The 18723-nt window shown below is 36.2% G+C and overlaps 1 protein-coding gene across 1 annotated transcript; it reads left to right on the top strand.

Annotated features, from left to right (window-relative positions):
* Positions 1 to 10251: 10251 nt before the first annotated feature.
* On the top strand, positions 10252 to 11645 carry LOC106325435 (high-affinity nitrate transporter 3.1-like). Its single transcript, XM_013763479.1, has 2 exons — positions 10252 to 10471; positions 10930 to 11645. The coding sequence occupies exons 1-2, from the start codon at positions 10321 to 10323 to the stop codon at positions 11415 to 11417; spliced, it is 639 nt and encodes a 212-aa protein (XP_013618933.1). The 5' UTR covers positions 10252 to 10320; the 3' UTR covers positions 11418 to 11645.
* Positions 11646 to 18723: the final 7078 nt, after the last annotated feature.

Here is an 18723-nt window from a genome sequence, read left to right as displayed (position 1 = left end):
AAACATGGAAACCCCCCAACAGGCCAGACAAGCTTATATGGGCATATACTAAAGATGGAAAGTACACGTCAAAGAGTGGGTATAAATTCTTGGAGATTGCAGCGGCCAGTCTTAACTTTACTGAGCCTGCAGTGTCTGCCCTGGAAAAGAAGCTATGGTCAGAGCTATGGAAAACCAAAACCTCTCCCAAGCTGAGACATTTCTTATGGAAAATCCTTTATGGTGCTTTGGCTGTCCGTGCTCGACTGCGGATTTCATCCTACCATGAGTGATTAATTGTCTGAAGGGGAAATCGATTATATGTCACGTGTTCCTTATGCTAGTGCTGTAGGAAGTTTGATGTATACTATGGTTTGTACAAGACCAGATCTTGCACACGCAGTCAGTGTTGTGAGTAGGTTCATGGTTCAGCCACGAAAGGAGCACTGGATCGCTGTGAAGAGGATTTTCCGGTACCTTAAGGGTACACAGTCGGCGTGCTTTCACCAGACTGACATCGCCTCTCCATTCAGAGCTCCAAGCCCTTTTATGGTCAGTGGAATCGATGGCAAGTCATCACTTCCATCAAGTGATTCTGGAAACCTCCTCGCTAGACCTTCGCATGGCCCTTCTACGACCAGAACTCTTTCCACAATTCCGTCTCTTAATCTCTACTATTAACGAGCGCCTGCGGCTTCTTACGGAATGGAGAGTAGACTATGTTAACGTTTCAAGAAATATGGCGGCTATGTCGAACGCTACCAGTGTCACTTCTGATCACAGGTCTCAGTCCTACGTAGCATCAGGGGGTCCCCTTTGGCTAAACAATCTTCTTCTCAAGGAAGCTGAGGCTACGACCTTGGAAATCACAACCAGGACTCTTACTGATTGAGGAATGCTATTGTTTGGACCCGTGTCCTCTGGTCCTGCTGTACTACTATCCCCACACTCAGAATCTGAGTTTCCTTGCTGTTATACTGCCTACTGGTGGTTTTATATTTTGCTCTGTTTTTTACCTTGAATTTCCTTTTATTCCCTCTCCTTTTGGGATGCTTTGGTTCTTTGAGACTTTGTGAACGTCTGTTACTTGGGTCACCTTTATTTGGGGATGAGCTAGTCTTTCCATACATGAATGCAATCCAGTGTTAAAAAAAAAAAACTTACTATAATAACATTTGTTTTACTCTATAAACAACAACCAGTTTCATTCTATCAAAATAAATTTATTCCTACAATAGTCAAAGGCGAATTGATTATATAGTCAATAATTTCCCATTTCAAGGAATAATAGTATGAGGACTCGCAAGATGAACATTTGTAATATTCCAAAGATTGATCGACCCTAAGAAATTATACAATTTAGACTGATCAGTTTTTACAATGTTAGTTATAAGATTATTTAGAATATTATGCTAGCGCTTGACGAAGATTATACCCAACTTCATATCTGAAATTTAGTAGGCCTTTATGATGAGAGATAGTTTATAGATAAAATTTTGATAGCTCAAATCCAAATGGACGTCATAAGCGAATGATGATAAAAACAAACATGAGCAAAACATGATGGAGTGGGATTTCATTGAGGCAATAATGGAGAAGATGGGATTTTCACATATGTGGATCGATTATGAGATGTATTAAGTCTATTAAGTACCAGTGGCGGGATCTAGGAATTTTTTTTTTCGGGGACATAAAATAAATAAACAGGAAGTAAATAGCATAGGAGGGGATGTGAACCATGGTCTATGGGGACAATCAAATGACTGAAACCATCTATACTATAGAAAGCTTGTAAATTTTTATGCAAATATATTTATTTCTAGATTTTTGTGGGGGCAGCTGCCTCCTCCTTGCACAAAGTAAGTTCGCCACTGTTAAGTACCATGTGCTTTTAAACGGCGATCCAAAAGGAATATTACGCCAAAGCGAGGATTAAGTCAAAGAGATCTTTTGTCTCATTTTATCTTTATCTAATGCATGGAAGCTCTAGTTAGCTTTCTAAATCATGTAGAAGTTCACGGTAAGATAATGGGGATGCAATATGCATACAGTAGTCCTCTAATGTCTTGCCTAAGTTTTGCAGATGATAACTTTTTTTTGGTAAGGAGGAGCCCCGTAAATGTGACGAAGTTATGTTTTTTTTCCAAACTAATGAAAAAGCATCGGGACAATGAATAAATTTTGATAAATCATCTTTGCTTTTTGGCAAACGATTTCATGGGACAACAAAGGAGTCGATTAAAACTGTTTTGGGTATTCAAAGTGAGGGAGGTATGGGCAATTATCTTGGCATACTGAGGATATACGCGGATCAAACTGCGAGCTCGTTGCGTTCATGAAGGAAAGATTACCAAATAGAGTGAGTGGGTCATCAACATGATGGTTGTCTAAAGGTGGAAAGGAGGTCATGGTAAAATTGATTGCGTTGGCTTTACCCATTCATGTTATGTCCAATTTTTGTTTTCTTTGAAGATTTACGATAAATTACCTAGTGTCCTTGCATGCTTCTGGTAGAGTTAAAACCCTCCAAAGAGAAAGATTAATTGGATGAAATGGGAGAATATGTGTCCCAGCAAATATCACTACAAAAATGGTTTTTCTTAAGAAAAACACTAGTATATGCTATAGATAGCTTTATTAAAACCGATATGTCTGCCCAAGTTATAATAGGTTTTCTCTATAGAATAGCAGTTAAATGCTATTGTCTTCGAATCATATGATATGCACTTATTATAGTTTACTAGGTGGAAATTATAATTAAAAATTAAATCAAAATTTATTTATAATTGACAAAAAAAAAATTTATGAATTAAAATCGGTTTACAAATAATTTTTGATTTATAAATTAAATCGGTTTACAGATAAACCTGGTTTAGAAACTAAATCTAAAAATTCACAAAAAAAAAATTAACCCTAACTCCTCCGCCTCCACCGCCGCATAGCCGCCACCATCTCAGTCTTCGTCGAAGTCTGAGAAGCTGCTCTGTTGTTTCTTATTCAACTGCCTCTTCTCTCTGTCTCCGTCTGTTCATCTTTTTCATCTTGTCTCCTCTTTTTTGTACGGAGATGAAGAAATTGCTCTGTGCTATGAATCTGTCACCACCTCCGGTTTATCAAGCCCAGATTCGTGACGCCACCACCTCCGGTTCATCATGTTCGTCATACAACCGATTCATTGCTTATTGTTTGTCGTGTGAGGAGTTGAGTTTTCTTCGTAAAGAACTAGGTTCTCGGCTTTGATTTGTGAAAGTTTTCTCTCACTTTGTTCCAACAGTGTGGAGTGCTCGTTTATCGTGTTCTTCGAGACTTGAACTTCCGAGAGAAGTTCAGGATTGTCTGTAGAGGTGATATTTTCCCGAGCTATGTGCAACTCGGTGACTTGACTTGACTTTACACGGTTTCGATCTTGGCCCGCAACTCAATTTTGGCCGGGGTGGCTAGAGACTGCTCATTATTCTCACTATCCGTCATCGTCACATAGTCTAGATTACCCCATTTCGGGTAAATTCATGTAGGTACGTTGATGGAACATAAACGTTGAGTAAACAGGGAAGAGATCAAAAGTTTTGTATTATTGATCTTTAAAGCCTGACTACAATGTTTGGTATATGAACCCTAGTTCTAGCCGTCTAACTTTAGTATTTATGTATTGAATAGTCAAACCCTCTTTCTAGGGCATGGGTCCTCTTTATATAGATTGTTCATAGTTGGTAATTAGGTTAGAGACTTTCATATTCAAAAATATGAAAGAATTACCTTTCGTAGAAATCTTCTATTTTACATAGAGGTAGAGATGGAGCCGGGTTTGAGCCAAAATTTCTCTAGGCAGAAATATGAAAGTCGACGTCCTGATTGGAAGGAGGAGCAATATCTTCCTAAATTATTTATTCCCAAAAGTTTCAATTGCCTTTTCTGATCCTGAAGAGACCGACACGCAAAAAACACCAATGGAAAAGCTGAAACCAAAGCTCTGAAAAGAGCCAGAGAGAGCATCTCTTTTATAGAAAAAAGGTATGGTGGTGACTGGTGAATAAGTCAACTCCTTAGTGAACGAGAATGATAGAAATAGACACATAGGCCGTATTCGTTTACATGTCGCGCGATCTGCGACCTGCGACATGCGACCTGCGACTGATCGCAGGTCGCAGGTTGTTGTTCGTTTTGCTGTCGCGTAACATGCGACCTGTGATTGGTCGCAAGTCGCAAGTCGCAGGTTGTTGTTCGTTTTGATGTCGCGCGACTGATCGCGCTACCAGTCGCGGGTTCCCATTTAAGTCGCCCGAAAAAACAGCGACTAAAAATTAAAAAAATTTTGATCGCGCGACTGGTCGCAAGTCGCAGATCGCAGGTCGCGCGACACGTAAACGAACGTAATCTTAGTCGCATGTCGCATATCGCGCGACACGTAAACAAACATGGCCATAGATAATCCCAGTGAACTTACCAGTAAATCCTTCATAAAATAGCAATATCAAACTGGTTGAATAAAAAATTATATGTAGCCTAAGAAATCACATAGTTCTTTTAAATTACAAAGCTACATAATTTGAAAGCGTTTCCTACATTTTTCCTTGAATTTAATAACAGCACCATTAAATCATATAATTAGATTACAAAAGCTATCACTAAAAAAATAAGATACTTCACTAAAATATTTTCACTCATTGTCACTAAACATAGGTCAGTCCAATAAAAATAGTATTGTATATTATTATAGTAATAGTAAATTTAATTATTTACATGAATAATTATATTACCAAAATTACATGAATAATATATTACCAAAATTAATTCATGAATTATATCACTTATATAAAATTATAAACCAAATACTTTAGATCATATTAGTATTTCAACTTAATAATGTAAATTATTTCTCTTATAAATTTAGCTACAACTTTATTAGAAAAATGAAATCACATTGAAAAGAGGGGAAATTGCCAAAAAATGACTCAAAACTTGATTTTGAATACAAAAGTGTACCCCAAATTCAATCAAATGCAAAAGTGACTCAAAACGCTAGTGAAATTACAACAACTTCCTTATGACTAAACAAAAAATATGTATTGAATTTTACCATTATAACCCTCTGCACGAAAAGACTTCTTTGTAAGTCTTCTCGTTCAATAGATCTTAAAAATAATTTAAAATTTATATAAATATTATGATGGGAAAAAAATTGAAATTATGTAATAATAAACATTTCTAAATGATGTAAATTTACTTTTACTAAAACTAAATTATTTTCAACATAGATGAGTGAAAGTAGATTAACTCATGATAGTCATTTGTTTAGGGTTTGGAAACATATGTTATAATATTGTTGGTATATTTAGAGTTAGATTTTGAAATCTTATCTTTTATTTTTTTTTTTTAAACAGTTTGATTTATGTGTTTAGTGACTATCTAATAACTTGATTTAAACACTTTCTAAGTATCTTAAAAGTTTAAGGAAATGTGTTTTTGTTTAGTATTTGATTATAGGGTCTGGAAGACTCGCAGAAAACTTCCCAAGAAGTTTTCTCACATATCTCACCTAAATTTTAGTAGAATTTAGGGTTCCCGCCTAAATGTTAGAAGAATTTAGGTTTCCCGCCTAAATTGAAGTCTTCCAGAAGTCTTCTATAAGTCTTCTACGGGAAGTCTTCTCATGTATTAGATCTTAAAAGTAATTAATAAATTTTATAAAAAATATTTTGAAAGAGAAAAATCAAAATCATTTATTAATAAATATTCCTATGATGGAAATTTAGTTTTACTAAAATTAAATTATTTTTAACATAGATGAATGAATGTAGATTGAGTCATGATAGCCTTCGGTTTAGGATTTGGTAACATATGTTGTAGTATTGTTGGTATTTTTAGGGTTAGATTTTGAAAAATTATCTTTTTAATTTTTTTTTAGTTTGACATATATGTGTTTAGTCACTATCTAATTACTTGATTTAAACATTTTTCTAAGTTTCTTTTAAGTTTAGGGAAGTGTTTTTGCTTAGTTATTTGATTATAGGGTCTGGAAGACTCCGAGAAGACTTTGGTTTAGGGTTTAGTAACATATGTTATAGTATTGTTTGCATTTAGGGTTTGATTTTAGAATGTTAACTTTAAAAAAGAAAAAAAAAATTGACCTACATGTGTTTAGTTTTGTGTATATTAAACGCTTTACAAGTTATATTAAGTTTAATGAATTGTTTTTTTGATATTTAGTTAGTTATTTGATTAGGTTTATGGTTTGAAAAACTTCAAGAAGACTTCTTCTGACATATTGCCGCCTAAATTTTAGTAAAATTTAGGTTTCCCGTTTAAAGCAAAGTCTTCCAAAAGTCTTCTCATGTATTTGATTTTAGGGTCTAGAAGACTTCTCTCTTAGAAGACTTCCCAAGAAATCTTATGTATCGAAAATATTTAACCTATCTGGAATTTTTGTCTTCATATATAAAAAAAATTACACATTCTCTTTCTTCCTTTCAAATGGCTGCAACAAAAATTTAATGTTTCTCACTCTAAAAATCTCCAACATATCTCTAATCTCTTTGAACATCAAAAGACCAAACTTTAAATCTATTTCTTATGTTTTCTCACTAATTTATCTTATTTTTGCAGATTTTTCATTACATGTTTCTCATCTTTCACTCCTTCAAAGGTAGATCTATAAATTTTGGATATGTATTATTGTGTGTTTTATATATTAGATTCTAAAATGCTATAGATTCAACTTAATGTAACTGTTTCGTTTATTATTTAAACATAAAATTATATTTTTGAAGTTTTTCTCTGTTTTAAAGTCATTTGAATGTTTTTGAATTTGCATGTTTTTCAGATCTGAGACAGACTTTGAAAGACTTCTCAGAAGACTCTCGGAAGGCTTCTCGAAAGACTTTAGGAAAGTCTTCTACTGAATTTTATGCTAGAAGACTTCCCACGAAGTCTTCCGAAATCTTCTGCCCAAAGTGGTACAAATTTTGGATATGTATTTTGTGTGTGTTTATATACTAGATTCTAAAAAGTTATAGATTCAACCTAATTTGATTGTTTTGTTTATTATTTAAGCATATAAACTTTATTTTTGAAGCTTTCTCTGTTTTGAAGCCATTTGAATCTTTTTGAATATGCAGATTTTTCAGATCTGAATCTGACTTTGGAAAACTTCTCAGAAAACTCTTGGAAGACTCTCAGAAGACTTCTTAGGAAATCTTCTAATGGATTTTATGCTATAAGACTTCCCACGAAGTCTTCAGGAAGTCTTCTGAAGTCTCTGCCCAAAGTGATACAAATTTTGGATATATATTTTGTGTGTTTTATATATTAGATTCTAAAAAGTTATAGATTCTACCTAATGTGATTGTTTTGTCTATTATTTAAGCATAAAAATTTTATTTTTGAAGTTTTCTCTGTTTTGAAGCCATTTGAATGCTATTGAATATGCATATTTTTTCAGATCTGAGACAGACTTAGGAAGAATTCTCAGAAGGCTCTTGGAAAACTCTCAGAAGACTCTTGGAAGACTTCTTGGGAAGACTTCTAATGTATTTAATGCTAGAAGACTTCCCGCGAAGTCTTGGGAAGTCTTCCGAAGTCTTCTGCCCAAGGTGGTACAAAGGAATGATGTCAAATGGAGTCAAGCTTATCTTTGTTGAGGAACGATATCTAGCTCCATGTATAATACTTTTGTTTATGGCCTGTTTTATGACTTGTATGTGTATTATTTTAGTTGTGAATTCTTTTGTAAACTCGAAGAGATGTTAATCAAAAGAATTTGGTATATATGTTCATATTTTTCCCAAAGTACTTGACATTATTGAAGTTATTGATACATCATGCCAAGAATTTTCTTAAAGCATTCTACCCACTCATAAGAAAACACAAGAACACAAAAATTTAGTCAAACTTACTAAAACTAAGAGAGAAGACTTCACAAGAAAACTTAGTCAAATTCCCAAAAGATCAAACTTGTATTTTAAGTGAAAGTTGAAATTTTAAATCTCATGTAAGTTAAAAATTATACATTATAATCTAAAAAGATACATTAAACCATATGACTTGATATTCTTGAAGTTACTTAACATTTTTAAAAGTTAAAAACATACCTTGAAGTTACTTAACACTCTTGAAAATCTAACATAGAATACTTCTCCAGAAGTATTCTATAAGTCTTCTCGGATTAGATATAAACATTAGTAAACATAAATATTTGAAATCTCATAATTATCGCCAAATAAGTTATGAATTTCATCCAGGAGCCCCAATATAGAGTAATACACATGAATTAATAAGAAAATATTAAAAAGTCATTTTAATTGTAGAGAAAATGAAAGTTTATTAAACATTGACGTAGAAGACTTCTACAGAAGTTTTCTTAAGAAGTCTTCTATTTAGGTCATTTTTGCAATTGCAAATTTACGAAGGAAGATTTCGTAAGAAGTCTATTCTACAAAAGACATCTTGAGAAATCTTCCTTTGTAAATATTTGCTTAATTTTGAATTTGAAATTTTTTCGAAAATGCCAGAGAAGACTTCTCGAGAAGTCTTCTCGGATAAACATGTTAGTTTTGCAATTGACTGAAGTTTGTCAGAAACCTGACTTTTTATAGAAGTCTTCTCAGTGTCGCAAGAAGTCTACATGTAATACTTTTGCAATTTACTATATTTGATTTTTCCAAAGAAGACTTCTCTAGAAGTTTTCCGTCCGAAGATTTCTATAGAAGTCTTCTCTCGTAACCAAAGGTTTGACCAAAACCCGGAATAAATTTTGAGAAGACTTCTAAAGAAGTCTTCTTCCAGAAGTAACCCACGCAGACTTCTTGCGACAGTGAGAAGACTTCGGAAAAACTTTCAGAAGACTTCTATAGAAGTTTTTTCCGATAATACTTCCCGAGAAGTCTTCTATAAAAAGTCAAATTTCTGACAAACTTCAGTCAATTGCAAAACTAACATATTTATCCGAGAAGAATTCTCGAAAAGTCTTCTCTGGGATTTTTGTTTTTTTTCTTAATATAGGAAAGTTAGAAGACTTCCTTGATGGAGAACACATATAGCAAAGTCTTCTAAAAGTCTTCGCGAACATATCTGAGAAAAAAAATGATTTCATACCTTGAGCATATGAGATTACTTGTTTTGATTCTCCAAGTACCTAAAACTTCACTACAAAAGCTACCAAGTCGTTAATGACCACGAATCATGAGCTTCAATGTCTCTATGAACCTTACAAAGCTTGAAATCAAAATCTTAGTTTTTTGGATGAATTTGAAGAGAGAGTGAAAGAGATGTGATTTGTGTGCATAATTAGTGAAATATGAAGAGTAAAAATCGAAACTTTGGTGCATTAAAAGCTTTAAATTGGTTGTTCATGGTGGTTAGTGTACCGATGGTAATACATATATTGTAAATACTTGGTGAAGATGAGGATGATAAGGTAAAAGAATTATTTGCAAAAAAAAAAAGAAAAAATATAATGGCATTTTCATGAATACTCAAACTTCTAGGGTGAATAGGCAAAAAAAAAATTTCAAAAAAAAACATGGATTATTTTTGTGTTTGACTAGAAATTTTAGGTCATATTTGAAAAAGGCCATTGAATTCAAGAAGGAAGCAAATTATAAACTAGTCTTCTTCTTTTAAAATTTCTACACATCTAACATATTGATTTTTTTTTAAGAAAACATTAAAAAAAATTGAAAAGTTACATAATTAGGTACAAACCAAATGCTTAATTTTTTTAAAAAATTAACAAAATATATTCTTATAAACATACATAAATATAAGAAAAAAAAAATCAAGGCATATTAACTTATTTTTTATTAAAAATATTGTAAATCTATTATATATTGGCAATTTAAATCTTTTAAAAATAAATTAAGTTATTAATATATATCCGCACTACGTGCAGACCGAGATCCTAGTATCTTTTGAAAGATTCATAGAAACCAATGTAGTTGGAATATAAAGAGTATATTGTAGGTGATTTGGCCGTTAAATAGAGAATTGATCGGAATCGGAAATTAAATAATGCAGATGATTAATAATGAACCAGAAACTCAAATATCATCCTTTGGCTTGTTTAGGGGGCCATTATCTCAGCTGAACGAAGACAACACAGACACTTGTGCCAGGGAGGCAACACATTCTTCCCAAGTCTTCAAAGGGTAAACCCAGACTAAACCGTTGACTTTGTTTCTATTATTTGTTTATACTAACCCAAAGATATTTTGATCTAAGGATCACCTTAAATCACTATATAAAGACGTAATGTGCTCCACCTTATCAAACATAAAAGTCAGCAAATCAAAGGCATATTCCTCTTCTTCTCATAAGCCTTTTTTTCCACATTCAGATTCAAGAGCCATGGCGATCAAGAAGCTCCTTTTCGCGTCACTTCTAATATGCTCCATGATCCAATCCAGTCATGGTGCTACCAAAGAGAGACTATTCACTGACCTGGAGAAAGGTTCACTTGAGATCACCGCTACACCCAGCCGAACTGGAGAAGGTGTCGGTAAGTGTATTCTTTTATTGCTATTTCGCTGCTTTAGTGCGGCATATCTTTGGGTGTTCAGTTTTCTTGTTTTGCTCTCATGTCTTACTAGAATTGTAAATAAAAAAAGTTAATGTGTTGAAAACGTTAGGAGACCAAGATTAAGTATTGCTCTCATATTTCTTTTATCCCTATGTCGCGGCTTGATTTATAAACATATTTGTTCTCATATCTTACTAGCGTTACTATTTCAATCAAGGTTAGAGACTGTGAAAACCTTGAATATTTTCAAGAATATTCGATGCACCAGAGGTCCTGAGTCTGAATTTAAGTACTGGTTATGAAAAATATACCAAAACACGTTAATCCTACTTACTTTTGAAAAGTGATACAAAACATATTATTTAACATTATTGTATGGAAAATTGAGTCATTACTGAGATACATCAAGGCTGATCATGTTTGGACGTGGTTTTTAGTTTTGGCTGCTGGAATTGATAAGTTGAGCATTACATGGAAAGTAAGCTCGACGGCTACAAAGGAGCCTGAATTTAAGACAATTAAAGTAAAGCTATGCTACGCTCCGGTCAGCCAAGTGGACCGACCATGGCGCAAGACCCATAATGAGCTCTTCAAGGACAAGAGCTGCCCACACAAGATCTCTTCATTTTCCTATGACCCCACTGTCAAAACCGCTCAATCATTCGACTATACCCTCGAGCGCGACATCCCTACAGGGACCTACTACGTTCGTGCCTACGCAGTTGATGCCATTGACCATGAAGTTGCCTTTGGACAGAGCACAAACGAGGCCAAGACAACCAATCTCTTCAGCGTTCAGGCTATTAGTGGCCGCCACAAATCCTTAGATATTGCCTCTGTCTGTTTCAGCGTCTTCTCCGTCGTGGCTCTGGTCGTCTTCTTTGTGAACGAAAAGAGGAAGGCCAAGATAGAGCAAAGCAAGTGAGTCACGTTAGCGTAATTGTGATATTGAACAAAAAGGCGTTGACTTTAAATTTTCTTTTTCTATCATTGCTTTTGTTTTGTTGCGTACTTTTTTTTTTTTGCTAAAACAAGCTTACTTCTTACTTCTTCTTTCTTTTTTTTCTTTCCTTTGTACCTTTACTTACGTGTTTGCATCGTTATATAAGTCAATTCATATGGGACCAAAAAGAAACTAATCCTACGGTGGTGATGCGTTATGTGTTTCTAAATTCTTATTACAAAAATTGATATAGTCATATAAACTTTGTATTGGAGGAAAGATTTCACCCCATTCTACACCCGGTTCAAAAATCCAACCCAACAACCTAAATACCTTTAAGTATTGCGTAAACTCGTTTGTGTGTGTATGAACTCAGTGAATAACAAGAACTAACTCTTCTTATTAATCTCTTGTGGAAACTCACTCAAAACCACAAGCTCTCAATCACACAACTCACACATTAATCTCTCTCACAACAATGCTTTTATATAAGGCTTTATAGATATCCTAATCCTAATAGGAAATACTTATACTTAGATAACTCTAAATATACTTGGATCCTTATCTCTAAGGATCCTAAACTTCTTATGATTAGGATAGTTTGAGATTCAAGCTTTATTTAAGCTTACTTCAACATTAAGAAAATAAGAAATCTAAAAAGAACAGAAACCCATCTAAACTAAAAAAAGAGCCAATATCAATCTGACCCAATCAACGTGAAACGCAAAGGAGAACGAAGCATCTGGACTTCACTTTCTTCTCTTCCTATACCATGATTCCCAAACGTTCCTAGAGTAATGGTGAAGTCTCCAACTTGGTTCTTCTCTGTGACATCTTGCTTCCAATTCCATCCTTTTTAGGAGGTGTTATTGGTTTATATATTTTGATTGATTTAGAAATCCATATAGTATTTATAAATCCAAGTAAAATATGCAAATCCGGAGATTTTTCCTCGGATTTGAGTCTTTGTATTTTTAACTAAAAAATCCAAACAAATCCATTATAAAATCAAATATATTAGTAAATCTGTACGATTGAATAACACTTGATTTGATACAGAATTTATGAATCATTAAACCAATAACACATGATTTTAATACAGATTTGAAAATCATAGAACCAATAACACTAGATTTAGTTCGGATTTTCAAATCCATTAAAATACAACAACCAATAACCCCTACTAAGTTTCATCGAATATGACATCTCTGCTGACCACTATTTGTTTAGATTGAGGATCAAGCAATCGGTATGCTTTTGATCCTGGTTATGTGCCAAGATGAACCAACAAGCGTGACCTGTCATCCAGTTTCTTCAACAGCTTCGACTCAATCTTCGCGTAACAGATACACCCAAACACGCGTAAGCAATATTTGGTTTCTTCCCTCGGAACGCTTCATAAGGTGTAAGGTCCTTTAATGCTCTTGTAGCTATACGATTCAACAGATAGGTAGAGTGTATGATTCCCTCACCCCACAGGTAGTTTGGAACAGACATGTGTTTCAAACAGCTCCTTGTCATCTCCAACAACGTCCTGTTCCTCCTTTCGACAACGCCATTCTGTTGAGGGCTGTAGGGAGCTGTGAGATGCCTTCTGATGCCTGACTCCTCGCAATATATGTCAAAATCTGAGGACACAAACTCTCCTCCTCTATCCGTTCTAAGAGTCTGTATCCTTGCTTTTGCTTCTTGCTCTACTCGCTCCTTGAAGATTTTAAATTTTCCAAGTGCATCACTCTTCTGTTTGAGTAGTATGGTCCACATGTGTTTCGAGTGATCGTCAATCAAAACAAATATGTATCTGTTTCCAGCACTCGTAGTTGGTGTTATGGGACCGCACAAGTCGCTATGTATAAGCTCAAGCAACTTTTCAGCTCTGTAGGCCGTTGCTTTTGGGAAAGATTGTCTTGCTTGCTTGGCAAGCAAACAAGAGCCGCATACATTCTTCTCGATTTTCATTGTGGGGACACCAACAACGAGCCCTCGTTGAACCATTGAACGCATTGACTCCAAGTTTATGTGCCCTAGCCGCGAATGCCACCTTGTTGATTCACTTGTTTCAGTTGTTAGTAGGCTCATTGTCTCCTTTATCTTCATTCGAACCTTGTATAGTCTATTCTTCGACCTAGCGGCTTTAACAATCAGCTTCCCTTCTCGATCATGCATTATGAGATATTCATCCTTCAACCTTACATCACACCCCGACTCTGTAGCCTGACCTAATGAGATGATGTTACTCCTTAGTTCTGGTATATAGTAGACATCTAGGATCTTTCTTGTCTCTCCGTTACAGTCTAAGAATTCAATGGACCCTTTTTCTTTGATATCAATACGTGAGTCGTCGCCAAACCTGACCTTTCAAGTGACAGTTTCATCGATCGAAGCGAAATATCTCTTATGTCCACTCATGTGATTGCTAGCCCCGTTGTCGAGGTACCAGATGTTGTCTTCCTCATTGCCCGCTTCGTACTTGCTTGGGACCACCTTTTCTTCATTCAAATACACGATCTCATGGAGCATAAGCTCTTCAGCCTCTTGAGTCTCATCCTTTTCTACTTCTTGTGCCTCCTGGAGTTTCAGCTTGAGATCAGAACAGTCTGTCACGTAGTGACCCAACTTGTCACACCGAAAACATGTCACTCGTGATGCATCAAATGGAGTATAGTATCTTCCTCGTCCTCGTCCTCTGTTCTGATATCTTCCTCTGCGGCCTCTGTAACGATTGTCTCCATGGTAACCACCACGATTCGATTGTGATTTGTTGCTTGCATACATCAACTTACCCTGATCATCTTGTTCTTCTTCTTCTTCCTCTGCAACACGCTCTTCATATGCTTTAAGACGTCCCACAATGTCCTCAAAAGTGGTTGTTTTGAGATCCAGTACTTGCTCTAATGCAGCCACTACATGAATGTATTTCTTTCGGGGAAGACACTTAAGAAACTTCTTAACCACCTTAGGTTCTTCAATCTCTTCACCCAAACTAGCCGATTTTGATGATATCTCGGATAGCTTTCCCACAAAATCATCTATCGTCTCGGTGTCTTTCATCTTGAGACGATCAAAGTCAGCCATTAGTGTCTGCAAGCGAGCCTCCTTTACTCTCTCCGCTCTGACGTACCTCGCCTTGATTGCGTCCCATACTTTCTTTGTTGTGCTAAGCTCGCCAACTTGTAGGATAAGTGCCTCGGGGACTGATTGAAACAATAAGGCCTCTCATCGCCCTCGGCTTCAGCTTCCACAATCTCCCAGACCTTGTGTACCCTAAGCAGAATTTTCATTCTCATGGCCCACACAGTGTAATTTGTAGTGTTTAGTATAGGACACTTTATGGAGGATGCTCCCCCTTCTTTCGTCGGTTTCGTTGTTGCCACGGTAAGATCGCTCATATTGATACCGTAGGCTCTAATACCACAATATTGCGTAAAGTCGTTTGTGTGTGAATGAACTCAATGAATAACAAGAACTAACTCTTCTTATTAATCTCTTGTGGAAACTCACTCAAAACCACAAGCTCTCAATCACACAACTCACACATTAATCTCTCTCACAACAATGGCTTTATATAAGGCTTATAGATATCCTAATCCTAATAGGAAATACTTATATTTAGATAACTCTAAATATACTTTGATCCTTATCCCTAAGGATCCTAAACTTCTTAGGATTAGGATAGCTTGAGATTCAAGCTTTTTTCAAGCTTACTTCAACATTAAGAAAATAAGAAATCTAAAAATAACAGAAGCCTATCTGAACTAAAAAAAGAGCCAATATCAATCTGACCCAATCAACGTGAAACGCAAAGGAGAACGAAGCATCTGGACTTCACTTTCTTCTCTTCCTATACCATGATTCCCAAACGTTCCTAGAGTAATGGTGAAGTCTCCAACTTGGTTCTTCTCTGTGACATCTTGCTTCCAAGGGTCCAAGCTTCATATATTAAAAATATACCTTTTTTATACTCAAATACATTTGTACTCAGTTAATTGTATCAAAATCCATTATCAATAAGATATACTTTTTATCTTGAAATCATTGACAAGTACTTGATTTATTCATCACTAGCTAGATATATTAGACAAAACTCTAACCCTAATTTATGAGTGGATCATGTCATCCTTTGGCGCTAGAATATGGGAAGAGGGGTGAGGAGGGGGGGGGGGGGATTAAAGATTAAATAACTCTCTGAAGATTCAGGTGAAAGACACATCCCAATGACATGAGTAAACACATCTGGTCAGCAAGAGCATGAAACCACTCAGGTTCCACTCCGCAGGATGTGCTGCAGTTCAACCCTCCACCACCACCAGCACAAACCACTCAGGTTACAACGTTTTAAGCAACTCAATCTAGGCTGACCAGTATGTGCAAATCAACTCCCTAATTGGCCCGTTGCCATGAAGCCCGCAAGATCCAGTCCTAGGAGTACGAACAAAATCAACGGATAATAATAAATCCTGCAGAAACAACCATGAATCCATTGCATACGATGAAACACAAGGCCCGGAAAATGAGATAGGCATCCTCAACGATAGCCCGAGCTACAATTGAGAATCCTGGACCTACCAGCTCGGCCCCTGAAGCCGATAAGATCATCGAAGAAACACAAAAGACGTCATTCACAGATCACATCGTCACGATCCCATCCCAAACATCAATCTAAAGATCCTTTCATACGATGGGAAAACAGATCCACTCCTCAAATAACAGCTTTCTACATCGCAATCGGACTAACACTCTTCAACAACGGAGAGCAAGATGTCGGATACTACCGATTTTTGTCAAAATATGGCAAGAGCAGCCCTCAACTTGTTCTCTCGACTGGAGGCTAACTTGATCGAGAACTTTAACCAAATATCTAAAATATTCTAAAACATTACTCAGTGTCCATTGAAAATGGTCATTCATTGGAAGGTTTCAGGAAGTCCTCTCCAATATTGTCGTAAACAACGACAAAGCATGGATAACATCATTTAAAAAATCTTAGTGGCAAGAATCATATTCCCGTGAAGACCTCGTACTCGACAAACCTGTCACTCTCAAAGAGGCTCTCCACCGAGCTTCAAGATATATGGATATGGAAGAGGAGAAAAAATCATTCCTTATAAAATGGTCTGACATCAAGACCGAGTGATAAAACCCGCAAAGAAAATGAAGACCAATGAAGAGGATGTGGAGGAGTGAGAGAAGACGGAGGCTCTTCCAAAGATCGAACATGTAAGGTTAGTGAATGAGGAAAGACCAAGAGCAAAAAAAAAATACACTATAAAACTCGATCAAGCAGACGTGATCAAATAGTTGGAACAGAGAAAAAACGTGAAAAATACAACTCCAAAAACTACTATAAATTCCATAAGTCTCATGGACATACTCCTAGAGAATTTTACGGGTTCCGAGCTTACTTGTTCTCAAAATACCTAGAAGAAGGACTATCCCAACATGAAGACTCCCCTCCAAAAAGTCACAACAATACAGAAACCCCAAAACAAGATCGTGAAGGAACTCATACGTCATAAGGCCCCTGACCTCATGTAAGAGAGTTAACATGATATAGAAGGAAACCCTACTGCGACGACTTCATGCGAGTGATCAAAGGATACGGCAGGTGGGTAAATTTGGTAACTACATGATACCGAGAGGTGATAGATGACAATGTGATTCTAAAATTCAAGAACAAGAGTCATAGAACCTGGATTGGCTGCATAACGATGCATTGGTCCTCGAGATAATCTGAGCATTAATTGAGACCGACAACTTGGTAAACGTGATCTACAAGGAAACACTTGAAAAGTGGAGCTCCCTAATCTTTAGATCAGGCCATCTAAGCAACCTAAAACATTCTTCAACAGAGCATCGCAAACAATCGTTGAAACTGTGACACTTCCTCAACATCTACAACGTCATCCTCAGAACGCCTTGTATCCATGCCATACGAGCTGTCCTATACATATCACCAGTGCCTCAAATTTGTGACATTAAAAGAGTAATCACTATCCACGGGAGTCAAATGTTGGATAATTCCAAGCTTGTGGAAACTTAACATATTATTAGATGTTTAATATGTTAAGATAAACACAATAAGGAAACCTAGAAATAGGAAAAGAAAGTTTATATTTAGGTTAGGTTTGTGTTTTCCATATCACACATGTTAAAGGGAATTGTCTATCATATAAATATATAAGATCAATGGAGAGATGTTCCATAAGATCTAAGAGTGAAACATTGAGAACTTTAGTTTTGATTAGTTTCTAAAGCTAATAAGAAAAGTCGTTCTTATAAATTTTTTGTTTCCTAAAAGATTTGAATTGGTATCAGAGCTAGGTTGGGCTGTTGCCATCATTAAATAGCCTCATGTTGGAGACTCAATCTAAGCTTAAGGTGAAGCATAGATCTTGGCGACAGGAGGAGAGATCACGAAAGCAGATGGCCGACGTGGCTACAGCTGCGCCTCACATCAAAGACTTTGGATCCACATCCATCCATTGTTCGATGTTGTCATTGACAAACTTCCAGGTTTGGTCGATGAGGATGAAGGAGTTACTGCATGGAGATTTATGTGGACAAATCACACCACCAACGCCAGAAAGTAACCATTAGGCATTATATCAGTTCAAAAGAGTTTGCATCGATAGAGGATGAGAGTTTGCCTCAGCTGAATTCAATCTATTATGTGAAGAGAATAGAGTTGAAGCTATGGCAGTCGAGGTGGATTTTATCACAAGAAACAAGACGTGTGAGCTTGTGGATAGATCGGCTGGTGTTAAACATACTCGGGTATGTGACACACAGATGGAAGCGTGTAACAAAATTCACGTAGGTGTTAAACATACAAGTGTATGTGACACAAAGATGGAAGCGTGTAACACAGTTCACGTACCAGTGGAGTCAAGGTTAAAGATTTCAAAGGCTGAAGACGAACCAGAGACACATGCGCTGGATGTTGAGCAGAAGGTCGACATCCCTACCAGAGCTCACGCACGCAAGATGGTGGACGTGACCAAAGCTCTTGTCGCAGTGAGCTTCAACCACAAGACTCATCGCAACTTAAGTGAAGAGGCCAAGAGAAGGTTTTACAAGAACTGGACCCATTCTAAGAATAGGGGTACGGAAACGAGTAGAGCATCCAGTCTAACCTTGAGAAAGATGTGAATCCAATGGGTAGATTCGCACACCATGGTGTGGTGATGGAGGATTACTTGATGATTATGTTCACGCAAATGAGGAGCTTAATTAGAGTTCAAGAAATTGATCTCCCTAACTCATGTTTGAATTAAGGGGGTGAATGTTG

This window comes from Brassica oleracea, chromosome C2, assembly GCF_000695525.1.
Source record: "Brassica oleracea var. oleracea cultivar TO1000 chromosome C2, BOL, whole genome shotgun sequence".
In the NCBI taxonomy this organism is placed as follows: Eukaryota; Viridiplantae; Streptophyta; class Magnoliopsida; order Brassicales; family Brassicaceae; genus Brassica; species Brassica oleracea.
Note: the sequence above shows the minus strand (reverse complement) of the source record. Positions and strands in the feature narration are given on the sequence as shown.